Source organism: Malurus melanocephalus, unplaced genomic scaffold (genome assembly GCF_030028575.1).
Source record: "Malurus melanocephalus ecotype Western Australia unplaced genomic scaffold, MMel_1.1 scaffold_496, whole genome shotgun sequence".
NCBI classification, from domain to species: Eukaryota; Metazoa; Chordata; class Aves; order Passeriformes; family Maluridae; genus Malurus; species Malurus melanocephalus.
The window spans coordinates 180,119-197,835 of NW_026623728.1; the positions used below are offsets into that span (position 1 = coordinate 180,119).

The following is a 17,717-nucleotide window of genomic DNA, read 5'->3' on the forward strand; positions in this document are numbered from 1 at the left end:
TCCATCCATCCATCCATCCATCCATCCATCCATCCATCCATCCATCCATCCATCCATCCATCCCTATCTGTTTTTGTTTTAAAAAGCCCTTGTGTGAGCTGCCTTCCTCAGCCCCTTCCCATGAAGGCTTATCTTCTGCAACCTTCAGCTATTTGGAAATAATTACCCTTGTTAAAAAGCATTTTGTAAAAGTAACATTTTCTACATATTCCTGAGAAACCCATCCATGAAATTACAGTGCCCTGGCACCACACAAACGCAGMCTCTTATAAAGGCTCCCATTCTACCCTCAATGCATTCAAAAGCAGAGCTGTTCTCAGGTGCCACAAATTCTATTAGTTTAAAAAACTCTCTGCACTCCTCTGACACAAAATCCTGGACTGCAGGGYTTAAGGAGCCCATTCCTGCCTGACCACCTTAAATATTTGTGGTTGGAGCTGGCAGCTCCTGTGAAACCAAGCACACACACTGACGTTCTGGTGCAAGCTCCCTGTCTGGAACTGCACACTGTGCTGGGAGCAGGGAATTCAGGCGAGCACAACTGCAGAATTACACTGACACACAATCAACCTTTTCATTTTAGAAAAAAAAAAAAAAATCAGAAAAAAACCCCTTCTGCCCCTCTGAGCTCTGTGCCACCTGAAATGCACCCAGACAGGCAGGATGATAAGCCTGTGGTGACAGGATTTTGTTGTAGAGTTGTCCTATCCTGACATGGGGTGACAAGAAATCGTGTCCCACTGTGGCTCTGTTTTTGTCCCCACAAAGCCCCCGACACAGGAGAGCACTGAGCAGACCTGGCTGACAAAGGAGGAAGCAAATCCCAGCCATAATTATGTATAAAATTTCTCCCACAGCACAAAAAGTCAGTGACAGAATTCACTGTAGGAATTCTGAAACCATGCAGGATTTCAGTGAAAGAAACTGTTCRAGTTCTGAGGAAGAGTAGGAATCATTCTCCAATGATTTTCTGCTTTTCCAACAAAGGACAATTCTGCTTTCCTAACAAAAAATTCCAAACTCTGATAAAGGAGAAGCTTCAACAGCTCAGCCAATAACATTTGCTAGAACAGGATCTACTACAGACAATGTCTACTCCTATCCCATTGACATTAAATTGCATTTTATCATGAAAYAGTGAATTGCTTCATATTGGAAATACAGTCTGGGCTGGGAGAAACCAAAGGATTCCCATAAGATGGCTGTGAAGATGGCATATACATTCGTGCTTAAGCCAATTAATTWWTTYCAAAATATGGACACAATAACCCAGYACCAAGATTATTTTTTCTCTCAATGACAGCAGACTCAGAGGCCACAGACAAGCCTGGAGCCTTCCTGTGTGTTCACACAGCCACCAGTCATTAAATGTTTCAAGAGTTCCTCTCAATTTGATGGCAAATCAGAGGCTTTTTGAGACCTACTTTGAMATATTTTGGCAATTTTATCCCTTGAAAACAATGCTGTAAAAACTGAAAGTGCTATTTCAGGTTTTTCTTGTAAAAGAATGTCTCTCCAAACCAAGTAGCAGAGGAAATAACAACAAAACTTTTACACCAATGAAAAAAATTCTTCCCTTGTTGTATCTATTGCTCAATCACAGCAGGGCAGTGATAACAACAGGGCATCAGGAAGTGAGAAACTAGAAAAGAATGACACTGATTTGATCAGCTTCATTTGGTTTTAGTTAAATGAAACAAAATGGGAACATACCTGAAATAAGATTTTCAGGCTGAACTCACTGCAGGCTGGACAGCTTTTGAAAATGCTGCAGTTTGTATATTCACAAATAAATATTACAGAAATAAATCAGTGTTTTATGACACACTGRTCTCTAAAAATAACCAAGTTGTGTGTGACCTGTTTGCTATCGCCCTCACTGTGTGATTTTCATTCAGGAAAAAGGAAAGCAAAGCCAACARAATATTTCAGCTGAATTACTGATGACTAAATTACTCTCCAAAGCAAAGAATCAAAGCAGTGAAGGCCAACTTACCGTCTCTCCCCATTATGTTCAAACTTTATCCTGACATCATTCTGCAGGAGAAAGGACAAAAGGTGAGCTCACAATCAAACTCTGGCAYTCASAAGAGCACAYAAATTTATTTTATWATTTATTTTATTTATTATGATTTTAATATTTTAACCTTCTTCATGGAGGCTGAAGCAGAAAGTGGAAAAGAGTGGCCAATACATGAATACAGTGCATGAGGAATGGAGAAATTGCTGAAGGAGAAAGAGAAGGAAATGGGTAAAAACTAAGATGTAATTTTTGTAAACTGCCACTCAAGCAGAGTACATTGAAATAAACTTTAAAGAAAATTAATCTATCTTTAACACTGCATGGGAAAAAATCTGAAATTCAGTGCTAACTGCTGATTAATCTGAACTGAAGCTAATTTTCTTTAAGCACTCTCAAAGCATGCATGGTAAAAAAGAGAGATAAAAGGAACGTGCTACATTCTTTATTCTTACTCCTATTTCTTATTTTTATTCCCATTTATTATTCTTTATTCTTAAGACATGCTTTTGCAAAACTGCAGCCCCTGAAACTCAAACWGAATTACAAACAGGCTGATTTTCTGTCACTTTTTAAAGCTCCAAGGTTTCATCAGAGGGGTCATCATTTCTATCTGGATTGGTTAAATCTGATTAATTCTGATTAATCTGGATGGTAAAAAGCACTGACTGTGCAGTCACTTGAAAACCCAGAAGATGTTCTGTGGCATGGAAGARTCAAAAAGATGAACTTTCAACCCTGGACATCAAAGTTCAAATCCCAATTTAGGTCAGAAAGATAAAAATAAAAGGGAAAAATCTGCTCYGATAAGACTCCATCATTTCTGCTGCACAATTTATGTGATTGGAATAGATTAAGCCATCTGTGAAAGCCTCAGACAATAGGCAATCATACATCTAGGAACTTCAAAAAAACGTGGCCAGGAAATGCTCTTTAGCTGGGAGGAAGTTTCTGGCAGGCCCAGTGGTCAAGAATGCAGTTCAAAAGGACCCACGGAGTCCCTGGGAGCACATGGGATTCCTGCAGAAAGAATCCTGGACCAGGAAAAATGGGATTCCCAATCCCAGCCACCACCAGCTGCAGGTGGGTCATTCACACACACCTTGAAAAGGTGTTTTTTTAGATGTAGAGAGAAAAAAACTCAGTCTAAAACGACTCCAAAAGGAAACAAATTCTAGAGAACTCATTTGAATTGAGCAGTAAAGGAACAATGCAGCAAACAGCAAAGGAATAACATCCTACAAAAACCAACTCTGCTGATGGAACAGTTTTTCTTAGACATATGGCGTGGAGGAATTATTACTTTACATCAGGATTTTCAGGAGAATAAGGCTCTGGGGTTTTTTTTGGTTTTTTCTTTTTCTTTTAAAATTTTTCTTCTTTTTTTTTTTTTTTTTTTTTTTTTTTTTTTTTTTTTTTTTTGTTTGGGGCTTTTTTTCCCCCCTTAATGCTATATTATTCTAAGCAGCCCAGTCTAAAGGAACTAAACAGGACGGTTTGGATGAAATGGAATTCAAACCATTTCTCAGATGAAATTTCTGACCTCAAGATGTGGTTTAGGCCCTGGAGCAGCCAAGTGACACAGCTCTCACCAGCTGAAATCAGACAACACTAAAATATCCTCAGGGGTCTTTGGAACATTCTGTTTAACCTAAGCAAACTCCAACCACTTTCTCAACTCCACTGCTTGCTTTGAAACCTGTAATTTGGAATAAAGCAAAAAGGGGATGGAATTTGGCATTTATTGCTTGATTTTCCCAAAAGGACCTGTCACTGGCCGTTCATGCCTACTTATCAAAGATCTCAGAAAAGGTGCTCAGAGTGATTTTGGTATTTGAGTTAAGCATTCAGTGCTTTCAGTTTCCCTTGAAAGCAGTGAACCCATCACTTCTTAAATCAATTCACATGAACTGTCCTCAGAGATGATTAAAAAGGCAAATCCAAGTTTAGCATTTCGCTGCTCCAGTTCTGAGACGTGGCATCATAAATCACAATTACAGATTTTGATTTAAGGCATTTCTGAATTTGTGTTTCCGAGTGATTTGGAAAGGATTTTGTATTACACCATCTATGGATTTGTCCAACACATTCAAGGAAATCCCAGATCCAGCTGAACAAGTAGATTACGAGCAGGCAAAGCATAAGGAAGACAGACACAAACTTCAAAGCCTGATCTAAAAAGCTTAAACCTGTAACAGGAATAAAACTGAAAAGAGTTCTTTTACTGACACAGGAAACTTCTCCTGTTCATGTTGGTCTTGCTGCCAGTAGCATGATTTAATTTTGAATGTCAGTAATGGACAAACAGCTCTTGACTGAAAGTGTTGATTTTGCTTTGAAGCATTTAATTTAAATGGCATTCAGCATCTCCAGACAAARCTGCTTTATTCTGYCCTCCCTWTTTAACCATTAATACCATYGTTTTCTCCATGAAAAATGGARGAATGTGGAACAAAACTAAAGAGATTTTGAAGCATTGACTTCACCAGTTCTTACCCTKGGAGCCACAGACTGGTTTGGGTTGGGAGGGACCTCAAAGCTCATCCAGTGCCAMCCCTGCCATGGCAGGGACACCTTKCACTGTCMCAGGGTGCTCCAAGCCCTGTCCAACCTGGCTTTGGACACTGCCAGGGATGGAAACCCATCCCAGCCCCTCCYCACCCTTCCAGGAAAGAATYCCTTCCCAAAATCCCMTCTAACCCTGCCCTYCTTCAGYTTAGGGCCATTCCCCTTGTCTTCACCCTACAATAAATGTGCACACACTGCTGTATCAGAGTCAGGCAAGAAAAGCTTTCCCAGCTTACAGGAATTCCACAAAGTCCCAGCACACAACTTGAAGACACACTCCTAATTTATAACTGCTAATAGGGAAATAAAGGCAGTTTTCTCACCGGGATTTTTTTTTCTTCCACTGCAGAGGCACACTGGTTCGTTATTGCAGGGCTGCCCAAGACGGGGGGACTGCTGGCGTTGTGTTTTTTCTTTTAAAAAGAATAAAATCACTTTAAGAATGGAAATATGACTGTGAGATCAGTCACTCATTGCTAAATTTTTAAGCTGGGTAGACCAAACCCCATTAAAATACATGTGCAGAGAACGCAGTAGACTAAAATGTTGCAAATTATCAAATGCATGTRTATATGTATGTACACACACATAATCTATTAAATATTTAACGAAAATAAATATTAATTTATTATAATATAATAATAAAATAATGTATAATTAATATGTATATTATAATTCCAATAACATAATTACATAAATACATATAAATAGAAATAATATAAAATATTGACATACATAATTATAATATTTATATTAGATATACATGATATAGTATATGCAATATATATAACATATACAATATATACAATATATAATATATGATACACATATATATATATAAAAAACACATAAAATACTATATAAAATATTAAAAAAAAACCCCAAACAAACTGCCATATTTGCCATATCAGCCCCAGCCTGAGCAGGATCAAGGAGTTAATTCACACCTGATGCTTTGGCTTTTGGAAGCACAGGACAGAGCCAAGGCAGCAGATCCTCTGCCCATCTGCCCTGTCCCCAGGTCACCAGTTCAGGTAAGCACYAACCAGCCCATTACCTGTTTGTTGGAGTGAGCAGTGTCTTTATTCTTCATGGTGTCATACCCAGGCAGCCGGTGACGTCTGCCCATCTGGAGTGCCACCAGGTCCTTCATGATGGACTTCAAGGCCTCTTGTTCATCTGTGATACAAAAGAATTTGAACAGTAAATTGTCTGGGGGAGCATCAGCCGTGACATTTCTGCACCTCTGACACTTCTGCACCAGCTCATGGAACAACAATCCTTTTTAGGATCTTTGCAAATACACTGGGATTTCATTTAGCCATAAACAATCCCAAACTTATCCAAATATCATGRYATAATAAACTCACAGATAAATGTTRAGTYRCTTGTCCAGTGTCACAGAAGGATCTGGCCAGAGTAGGGGTGAGGATAAATATCCCCAGCCCCTGATTCTGTTCAAAAGGCTTCCCAACAAACAGTAAAACTTGGACAGATTTGCYAGACCATCACAGGCCATGTAGGAAGGGCAAACTGATGTGTTTCTGCCAAGSAAAACCTGGTGAAAGTCTGTTCTTTCCCATTTTATATCCTGTTAACTCTGAATTCTTGCTTGCTAGTGGAACAAACCACGGCCAGTAGAAAGARAAACGAAAATCTGGTTGAAGAATCATCTTGGACTATCTCTGAAGATAAATCCCCTTGCACTGATTGCCACAACACGTTCCTCTCTTCCCTCAGAACAAGCTGATGGAATAAAATTCAAACCATTTTATGAGATTTCAAGATCTGCTGAACAGGTTCAAGTTGTCCAGCATTATGAACACCGTCTGCTGGCAMAGGACAATGCAGCAGGTTCAATTCCAGGCTTCTTGCCTTGCAGCAAAATAAAAACAAGCATTGAATTTTTTCTTGTATGTTCCACTGACTTAAAAAATACTTTCTGGAGATTTCTGCTGTAACCAATTAAAGTATTCTCTCCCATTGCCTGTTAAGTTTTGAGAAGCGATGTTTAGCAAAACTTTGTGTGAAATTTATAGAAAAAAAAGAGGTAAAAGGAGGGAAATGCACGGTAGCTGGGCTGTGATGGATGGATCATAAAGATCTAAAACTTGTGGAAATGAATCTTTTATTTGAGCAAGGATAACGACCCCAAATTCCTTAGATATTGTAAAAGGTAAAGGAAGCTGCCCAGGGAAGTTTTGTCCAAAATGGGACTGCACTGGGCACTCACTCCCAGGCACTGTGCCACAGCCAGCAAAGCAACACCTCGTGCTGTCACTGCTCCTGGCACATCCTGCCCACTGGATTGCCTGGCTGATGGCTCAGATTTCAAAACTCAMAGAGTTTTCTGGGATAAAGTGTTGTTTCCTTGGCAAATAATACACTGAGTTAAATCCTCCCTGATATTAATGCATTACTTGGGCACAAAATTTGAGGCAGTGATTGGATCAGCTCCAGACACRCCAGGAGAATCTTTCTACATCTCTTTGTAAAAAGAGTTTGGGAAGACCTGAACCCCCAGTTTTGAATGTAAAGCTTAACTTTTTTTGAATAATTGGGACTTCTGGTAGTGAGAGAACCAGATGAGGTTATCACAGCCGTATCACACGATGTCAGGTGTGCTTGACACACACAATTCCTCCTTTCTTCCCTCAATATGCCACTTTGAGGAGTTTGAATTGAAATGAGCATTTCTGAAGCTAATTTGTCAATAACTGAAACTTAATTTTAAGAATCCACCATGACTTGGTACACACAATTCCTCCTTTCTTCCCTCAATACGCTGCTTCAAGGAGTTTGAATTGAAATGACCATTTTTGAAGCTGATTTGTCAATAACTGAAACTTAATTTTAAAAAYCCACCGTGACTACACACTCGTCCCTGATTCATAAAACTGGTTTGATGGGTAATCACTTGCATTTGGAAGAGCTGTCCTAGGAACAGCTGCTGAACATCAAATAATGGACTGAGAGATGCATCTGTATCTCTCTGTAAAAGGCACTCACTGGGACTGTTTGTTTCTGCAATTTCACGTCGTGCATTTGYTCACGAGTCTCTCCAAAGCAGTTAGCTGATGTTTTATGCAGAAGAGTGGCTTCATAATTAATCAGTGTCTGAGTAACGAGCTAGATTTTTCGCAATGCTGAAAGATGACAGATGTGGGATGCTTGCTAAGCATGAAGGGAGCTGAAGTCAGAAGGAAAACAGGGGGAAAATACATTGATTTTAAGGAGGAAATATCTGAAGAAGTCCCACTCATGACAGAAGTCACACTAGGATTATTTTTGCTACAATTAATGATTTCTGCCCAGGTCCGCTTCAGCTTTCACAGGATCCCACAATGATTTGGGTTGGAAGGGACCTCAAAGCTCATCCATTTGCACCCTGGCCTTGGGCACTGCCAGGGATCCAGGGGCAGCCACAGCTCCTCTGGGCACCCTGTGCCAGTGCCTCTCCACCCTCACAGGGAGGAATTCCTTCCAATATCCCATCCAGCCCTGCCCTCTGGCAGTTTGAAGCCATTCCCCCTTGTCCTAAACCTCCTAGTAAAGTCTCTCTCCACCTTCCTTGCAGGCTCTCTTCAGGTGCTGGAAGGTGAGTCCTAACTTCATCCTGAACGCACCCAGATTCTGAGATACCTCCACTATGCACTCCAGAATGTTCTATCAAAAACCAGAAACATCAAGCCTAGACCAGACCATGAAAGCAAACGGGAAAAAAATCTCCCAATGCATCCGCAGAAGGTGTTAATTACAGAAAAACTCTTTAAAAAAAAGGAACGTAGAGCGAAGAATGTAAAAAAAAATCCAAATCAAAACCCACCAAATGTCTGCTGTCCAAGACAAGCCAAATGAGACAATAACCACATTGTGGCAGTGGAGAAGGGAGAGCACTCCTTGACATTCCAACTGCATGTAAAAGAAGCAAGGGGTGTAAGTAACACAACCAAAGCAAGAGGTTGCTTTTTGAAAAGCACATCAGCCAAAGGAAATAATTGCTGGGATCTATCTCAGCACTAAGTAACCCCTTGTGGGACGAAAATGTGAAAAAAACAGATGTGAATGAAGTTAAAGTTCCAGGTAGGCAACAGCACAAGTTTTTCTTTAAATAAAAAAAAAAGTTTCCAACTGTACATTTGAACATTTAACCTTTTACCTTTACTGGAGTGTGCCCAGTTTTTATTTACGGGTATTCTTACATTATGATGATATTAAGCACAGGCATGGAGTCACCTGGCAGACAAAGGCTGYAATTGTGCACAACAAAATACTACAACATCCCTTGAAGTTCCTACCACCCAAAACACTCAGGGAAGAGCTGGGATACAAGTTTTCCACTACAGTGCAGTTTGGGTTTGGCCAGMTACCAGGAGGATGAAGAAGAGCTTGTCTTGGCAGAGTTCCTCTGGGCAAGAAGCAAACCAGCTATGAAAGCAGTTTATAACCGAGGGCTCACGACAAGAAATCGAGTCAATCAAAGAGCATGTCTGGGAATAAGAATTCTCCTCTAAACAGTTATCATCACTGGAAAACAAGGATCAGTGGTTCCAAAGGCTGGCTGCAGGTGTTTGATCCCAGGCTGTGTGTAGTCAGCTGGCTCAGTGACTCACTTGGGTCACAGAGGACACATCCAGCCAAGTGTGATCCCCCAGCACAGATTGTAGAGAAAATTTATTCATTAGCTGAGACAACCTGTGAATTTATAACAGTGAACTCTGAAGGGCAGCATCTGCCCAGCACCAGGGTGGGATTGTTGGGGTGCCCTGAGCAGGACAAGGAGTTGGACCCTTCCAACTCAGGATATTCTATAAACCCCAGTTACTGCTCTGTGAAGTCTGCATCTCGCTCACTGCAGTCATTCTGACACAAATATTATTTATTTTCATAAAACTGCAACAGTTAATGCTCTAACAAAGGTGATGAAACAACTTCAGGTGATGGATATTCTATAAACCCCAGTCAGTGCCCTGTGAGCTCTGCATCTTGCTCACTGCAGTCATTCTGACACAAATATTATTTATTTTCATAAAACTGCAACAGTTAATGCTCTAACAAAGGTGATGGAACAACTTCAGGGGAGTTTGAATGTTATGACACATTTTTTAGCAGTCCTACACTGAGCTATTGGTTCCCTACTATTAAACCATACATCCTGTAATTCATCCTATGTTGATGAGAGTATTTATCTCCTAAAAACACAAAACAAGTCAAATATTGATCCTAGCTTGTGCAGAGAAAAACTGCCTCCGGTGAGGACAGCACTGTGATGGATTTAATGCTAAGAARCATGAATATTTCCTTATTTCCATCAAAACAGAGCATTTCCATGGACTGACTTCGAGAAGCACGTGAAGCAGCATTACATTAATCACACAATACAGGAGTTGCTGCAAATGAAAACGAAGCAATTTTTGGAGTGCACTGGAGACCCTGTTTTTCCTGGTCTCCAGTAGGTCTGGGAAACACAGTTCTGCTTTGTGCGGGAAAGATGTTGTCCAGGAAATGCTTTTCATGTTTTAAAAACTACACTCAAGGATTTTTATAACATCGATAAAAGCRAACTGCTGCTCACAGAGAAAGTTATTCGTCTCCACAAAGCATTTACTTCAATGAATCCGTGGTTTGTTGCRCAGGTCTGAACAAGTCAGAAATGGAAACGGTTTTGAAAGAGGAAAAATCACAAAGTTTGAACAGCAAAAGTATCTGCACATGGATAAAAACAGGAAGTCTGTGAACCTCCCTAACCCAGGATGATGTTTTATATGGTGTGATAATAACAGACATGATGCCACACCGGCTTGAAAGAGAAAAAAGTGAATAAATCCATGTATTTGTTATCTACCACCACAACAGCAAAGCTGGTTTGGGTGAGTGATCAGCAGATCCAGGGGCAACGAGGAAATTTTAGACAAAGAGTGYCTATGTTAAAGATCTGAATAAAGTCTAGGAAAGAGTTTCATTTTGAGTCCTTTGCTGCGGGCAGTTTTAGTGGTACCAAAACGCTGCCGTGCCTAAGTTTTAGGAAATCACAAAAGGCCTGGTTGGCAGACTGAGAGGAAAAATCAGAGAGCTCCACAAGGCTGATCCTTGTGGGATATATTCAGGGTCCCTCTTCCCATCCACAAATTAAAGGAATAGACTGGGATTTGAGATTTGAGCCAGTCCTAACCTGCAGGCTCAGCTTTGCTCCCTCCCCCCGGGTGTCACTGGATGCGTGTGAGCCAAGGGAAGGAAGTGACAAAGGCAGGAAAACCGAGCGGATCGAGGGAACGACTGGACAGAGCAGGGCCTGCACAGCCCAAACTCAGCACGCTGCCCCTCTGCACAGGCACAAATCCCCATTTTCAAGGCTGCCAAGGAGTGTCTGGAAGGGGATAAACCTCAGGGATTGTCACAGTTGTGTAGGGCTCGGATCTGCTCCAGGTGAGCCCCGGCTGAACCACGGGAGCTGCAGCAAACTCTGACATCAACCACCCCTTCAGGTCCTTCAGGTGGGTTATGAAACATCAGATTACAGAAAATCAGAGGGTGATGTACAGCCCGTTATCCCWTATTAATTAGATTATTTGATTGCAGTTGCCAAATGAATTGAGGTTTTTCCCATTATAAGGGACCTGCTTGCAGCTGTGCCATGATACACCCAATGCTATGGTGGAATGGTCCATGAAATTGTAATTTTTCGTTCTGCACTCACATGTTTACAAATACAGGTCTAACTGCCATTGGAAAACGCTTTCATGGAAATCCAACTTCTTACTTCTAAGCCATTTCAAGTTTATGAACCATATTTCTGGTTCTTTAGAGAAGGAACAGAGCAGACTGCCCTATTCCTCTCTTTGCAGCAGAGAATTCTAGCGATGGATTTGCACGAATTTGTTGTATTTACCAAATCAAAGCAGAGCAAAGAGACACTGAAGTAGTTGTAGGGCAACATTTGCAATGCTTTTTGAATTTAAAGTATATAAGGCAATTATGCATGCAGACTAAATGAAAGAGTCTTAGAAAGCTAAACTTGGTTGTAGGGAAGAAACATTAAAGTTGTAGCCCATGAAGCCATGAAACTCCACACTTAAAACAGCAGGAATTCCCTTGCAAAATATGCAAATATGTGTAAGTTCTGGTTTAGAGCAATTAAAAGTTTAAATCTAGCACCTCTCTTTAAGCTGAAAAAGGAATTAGGAAAAGCAAGACCCTACGACCACAAGTAGCTCTTTACAGAGGACATACAGTCCAAATCCAAATTAATTTGAAATAATCAATGAAATTCAGTCATGGCAACTCCTCATACCAACACTTTCCTCTGGAAAAGGAGTTCTTCCAACTCCTTTGCTTGTTTTTACATGTTGCTGTCTGTGCTAAGAATGGCAAACRAGAATTGAGAGCTCCATAAAGGAAAGTCTATTTTGACGGACTCCCAAGCTGCAATTAATACCAAAAATTTCCCCAATTAAGCTGGATCACAACAATTCTCGTCTCAAGAAAAGCCAACCTCTCCTGGAGGCTGAAAGAGACCCCAGAGCTGAGCTCGAACCGCTGATCCGCTGCCGGGCCGAGCTCAGCAAAACCACCGCACGTTTCCCGTAAACCGATTTTTTACCATTTTAACCAAATCGGTGAAAATCCCCCCTTTCCCCGCGGAGCTGCCGATGCCCGGGGGGTGCCCGCGGKGRRSAGCAGCAGCAGCAGCACCCGTGAGGCGATCCCGGAGCCCCGCACCGACCGCACCGGAGCCGCGGGGCCCAGGGGAACCAACCCCCGCTCCCCATCCCGGGAGGCCCGCCCGAGCCTCCGCCGCCCCCTCCGTCCCCGGCCCATCACGCGGCCCCGGGGTTTCTCCGCCGSTTCTCACCCATGTCTGCAGGCGGCGGCCCCGCTCGAGGCGGGCGCTGCGGGACGGCGCTGTCACCGCCGCGGCTCCATGGCGGCCGGGCCGAGGGGGAGGGCTCAGAGCCGCCACCACCGCCGCCGCCACATTCCCAGGCCCCGCGCCGCCGCCGCCGCCGCCTCCTCCTCCTGCCGGCGGCCGCGCTCCGGGAGCGGCGGGCGGGGGTGGGAGGGGCGCGGGCGCTGCCGGTGCGTCCCGGTCCCCCCGCTCCGTCCGGGCCGCTCCCGCCGCCGCCGCCGCCGCCCGCAAAACAAACCGCTCGGCGGCCGCCGCGCACACACCGCCTCCTGCCAATCACAGCGGGACCCGCCGCCCACAGCCAATCAGCGCCGCCGCAGAGCCCACCCGACCGCGCTGCCGGCCAATGGGAGCGCGAGCAGCCGCCCCGCCCGCCCCGCCTCCCCGCGGAGCCGGATGTCAATCACGGGGGCCCAGAGCGCTGCGGCGCGGCCACGCCCCCTCGGCCGGCAGGAGGCGGGGCATGGCAGRCCACGCCCACAATGCTGTCAATCAGAGTGATGGACAGCCGCGCGGCCCCGCCCATGGGCCGGGTCCCAAAGCGCTGGGGTCGTTCCCAGGAAGGAAAATTTAAATTTTGTCCGTCTGCCCGTGCTGTATCTGCGGTAAAGGAATCGATTCGTTGGGTTAGTAAGAAGAAATGTTCCCTTAAAATAAATTATAATTAAAAAATCATGCTGGGCTGTGTCTGATGCAACTGATGGGCAACTCTGTTCACGCACCACTGTGTGCTGCTGTGATCATCCAATCGAACCCAGGAATTCCRCTCAAGTCACTGAATCATGAATGGTTTGGGTTGGAAGAGACCTTAAAAATAATCTCATTCCACCCCCTGCCACAGGCTGTGTTTAAATCAGCTCSTACCTTTTAAAGAGATATCCAAAGCTGCTCTTTCCCAGCTTCTGCACCCATTCCACCTGCAGGATGGTGTTTTCACAGTGGCTTTTCACAAAAGGAGCAACAGAAGGGATTTGTTACTTTAAAAAGAAGCCCAGCCCTGATTCCTCTCTCATCCGACAGCATCATTGAACCATCCACTGACCTTGGAACCACTTTTGGACATGCTGTTTCTCAGCTTCATGAAGGGTCATCACTATCCTTTATCAGCCACGAAATTGCAGTTTACTTTCCTCACTAATTTAAAAAAAAAACCCACTCTTGGTATCCTTCACAAATTTTTCCTTGTCCATAAATTCACATCCTTGCACTCTCTGCTGCTCTATTTCACCTCATCTCTTATTTCTCACTCTTCACTCATCCWATCTCCAGGATACTCCAGTTCCCTCATTTTTGAAGCCTCCCACTTTTGGTGTTCATCACCAAATTAGATTTTAATGCTCRCTCTTGAGCCAAGATCATTTCTAARAGAGGGAAGAGCCCACCCCATGCYCTGGGAGGCAGAAATTTAGAATCAATTCCCCATCGCACCAGCTCTGATTTCAAACCTTTCCATCATCACCTCACCATTCGTTATTTTTGCCTCTCTTGCAGTTCCTATGTATTTGCACATAAAATTCTCAGTTGAAGTCCTGTTAAATGCAAGTGATTCCATGTTCTTTGTGTAGAAACTCGGTTTACTGAGTCCAAAAGATATTAGACCAGCAAGTGGCAGCTTGTGACAGGAGCCAGGAGCTCCTGGCAGATGGTAGGAGACACCCACCCTCGTGCAATTCTCTCTTCCCATCTCCAACTGCCCTGGGTGTCTGGATTTCACTGAAGCTTTTTTTTTTTTTTAATTTTTTCCCCCTTTACCAAATTGAAAATAGAATGATTTGTCCTTAACAGCTCATCRCTTCACCCACCTGTCAAGCCTAATGTGTAAATCAACAATTTTATCTCCTGATTTGTGGTTTCCCCATTTTACAGACGTTCTCACATCCCTATCTACRTGCAAGTGCCATCAGGACTTTTTTTGGACCACTACAGACCCTCACACCTTCCTATTTTCTGACAAGCTGGTAAATCCCTCCTGAAGTGGAATYCAAGTTTCTACCAAAACAAGGGCCCCTTTTTTGTGTAACTTGAGAAAAAAAAAGAAAGTAATTCCTTTCTGACTTTTACTGTGCACTTAATACTRTACTGGTTTGTGCATAATCACAGAATCCCAGAATGGTTTGGGTTGGGTTAAAGATCACCCAGTGCCACTCCTTGCCACAGGCAGGGACATTTTCCACTGTCCCAGGGTGCTCCAAACCCCATCCAACCTGGCCTTGGGCACTTCCAAAGATGGGACAGCCACTGATTCTCTGCAAAGCTGTGCCTCATTTCTCTCACAGGGAGGAATTTCTTCCCAATATCCCCTCTAATCCTTCCCCCCATCAGTCTGACCCCAGTTCTCCTTGTCCTGCCATCACAGTTCCTGATGGGGATCAGGTTATTTGTTTTACACCAGCTGATATTCTGTGGTTTGCCACTGGGATTTCCCACATCCTTCCCAAGCTGCAGCTTTCCAGCAGAGAAACTTCACTCCTGTAAACAACAACTGCASAACATACTTAATTCTTGAATTTATTCAGATTGTCTGCGGCCATTTAATGTAAAATCATCAGTAAAGATATTCATGGAGACTCTCAAGGAGATCCCACGTTTCCAGTCAGCCCATTTTTTAAAAGTAACTTTATAAGGCCTACTTGTTTAATGCTGTCATGTGGCATCAACCTAGAAAAGGAAGTGTAATCCCTATTTTAGGGACTTAAGGACACTGCACAGAGAGACAGTGACTTGTTAAAACTTACACAGGAAGTCTGGAGTAGACCTTTGGGATTTAACTCCTGGCATCTTTTCCTAATGCCTTAATCACTATGCCATCATCTTGTTTYCTATTTCAGTAGTATTTCCATTTTCTGATGCATACCTGACTCAAAGAGTCTCTTTTCCTTGCTATCAGATGTGCTATTTCTTCTTTCCTTCCTGTTTCCCTTCTTGTTTAGGTAGACACATCCTTCCTGGGGAGGTGAGCAGGCTCCAGGCTGAGCCTTGTCCCATGCCAAAACTTCCTTATTCTACATCTTGGGCTCCACAGCCACAGAAAGGGGGTAGGAGGAGAAATCCTGTGAGATAAATCAGAGAATGCTTGAATGGTTTGGGCTGCAAGGACCTAAAACCCATCCAGTCTCACACTTTCCATTATCCCGGGTTTCTCCTGGGATAAACTCCTGTAAAACACACCCTGGACACTTCCAGGAATGGAGTATCCAATCTTCAAAGGATGCATGAAAGGCTTCTGCAGATATAAGAGTAATTTCACTAATTCCAGGCAGTTCTGTCTCTCCTAACAATTCCTTGTCGCRTTCTCAGGTTTGAAAACGAAGTGAACGGAAAACTCTAATTATCCAACTCTAGGATGATATGGCAGGATAAATACAGACCCAAACTTACCTCTCCTCCAGCAGAAGACTGGAATCACGTGAAACTCCTGTAAAACACGCCTGGAACAGCTTTTTTCAGCCGGGAGGAGCAGGTGAGCACCTTTACCTGTCCTGATCCCATCACCAGCCCTGGCTGCAGACAGCATTCCAGCAGAGGGGGCTCTGAAGCTGGTTAAAAACCACGAGATGTTCTGCCTTSGGAATGGCAAAATTAGAGAAGGAAGGGGAGGAAGAACGTTAAAAATATGATATGCTTTTAGAGCACTGCTTCCTCTGAGCTGGCAGTCTGGACTGTTTCTAAAATGAAAAAGCTCAAAATTAAGCGCTTCTTCCATCACGGGCCAGAGACCACTCAATCATCACAATCTCAGAGACCAATTTTTCTGTGCACCTATTGCTGWGTGTTGTGTTACCATGGAGGATTTTCTTTAATTTTCAAGTATTTTTGAGCCATTTACTGATGAGTGATTAATTAAGTGCTTTTCATTTACAGCTTGTATCAGAGAGGGGATTTTGGCGAGGTCACGGAGCTGAACCAGATGTTGGCTGTTCTTTAATATTTACAAAAGGGAGAACCTCACATCTTTTTTTTTTCTACCTACATTCCTCTACATCACTTTATTGTGCTTGTTTTGTCACACAAACTTTGTCTATCATCTACCAGTCCACTCTTTTCATACCAGCAGTTCTAATTTGCACAAGCTGCCTCCTTCCACCATAGTAGAAGCTGARAAAGTTTCTCTGGAGTATTCCAAAGCACAAATCTGGGGGAAAAAAATAATCTATGAGGATGCAAATGCATTTCTAGGGTAAAAGACAAACAATTCTTAGAAAAAAAGATATTTTCTGAGTAGGGGTTACTAGTACAAAGTCCATATATAGCTTAAAAACCACTGCAGCATCTTTGCAGGCAACTCTTTCCACTGTGGTCATGAAACTTAATAAGCTTTTATTTCAAAGCCAGTACACAAAGAATTAGAGAGAAATCCAACCGTTTAGTTGAACTAGAGTAAATCTAAATACTTAATGAAGTCATCAGTCCTGCTTGCCAAGGCCTAAGGTACACATTTCCAAGCTTGGCCACCCTATTCCCCTCTTGCTCCCAGTTCCAGTCACGACAGCAGTGTGGAAAATACACATTTTAAGAGAKGTCAGGAGAGATTTAAGCTACAGAAGCACCCAATTGCCTTGTCCTCACTTTGTCTGCATTCAAACCCCCTCAGAGACTAATTATTTGAATTCTAAAAAAAATTCCTCTTCCCATCATCTTAAAAACAAAAGCACGCAGCAGATAATTCCCATTTGTTGTTGTAGGGAACATGCAAAGGGTTGGAAAACATGAGCAGAAACAACGCTGGAACACAGGACCCTGCAGCAGGTTTTTAAGAAAGYAAATATTTCATGTACAGCTGCATTAACCATTCTGATGGAGTTCTGTTGGGACTGGGTTCCGAATGTAATTATTTGGGGAAACTTGCAACTTAAAGAGTTGCTGGAATTATCAAGTTTGTTTGGATATTTGCAGGATGAGGGATCAATACACTTTTCACCAGCTTTGCAGAGACAAGGCAAAGCAATCACCCTCCTCTTACAGCAGCAAACTCCACGCAGAAGAAATTAAATTAATTTGTAGTTCCCTGCTCCCCCCACCACAGGTTTTCACTCATCACACAGTGAACTGCAGTCGATCTACAAATGTTCCATTTTTATTACAAAGTATGAAAGGCAGAAAATACTGTACCTAATACACAGGAGGCCGAAACTTAGAAAGAAGGTTAAAAAATCTGAATAAAACTACATAGGAAGCAGGAAATAGCATAAAAGGATGCAACATTCCACTTTCAAGCGTGTTCAG

General features: G+C 42.9%; 1 protein-coding gene across 1 annotated transcript in view; it reads right to left on the reverse strand.

Annotated features, from left to right (window-relative positions):
• The window catches only part of MAP3K3 (mitogen-activated protein kinase kinase kinase 3), a 36,959-nt gene extending 24,246 nt beyond the window's left edge, over positions 1 to 12,713 (reverse strand). The window contains exons 1-4 of the mRNA XM_057381180.1: positions 12,441 to 12,713; positions 5,646 to 5,767; positions 4,912 to 5,001; positions 1,997 to 2,037 (exon numbers count right to left, since the gene is read on the reverse strand). Coding sequence (XP_057237163.1) covers positions 1,997 to 2,037; positions 4,912 to 5,001; positions 5,646 to 5,767; positions 12,441 to 12,444 — 257 coding nt within the window. The 5' untranslated portion in view covers positions 12,445 to 12,713. The remainder of the gene's footprint in view (positions 1 to 1,996; positions 2,038 to 4,911; positions 5,002 to 5,645; positions 5,768 to 12,440) is intronic.
• Positions 12,714 to 17,717: the final 5,004 nt, after the last annotated feature.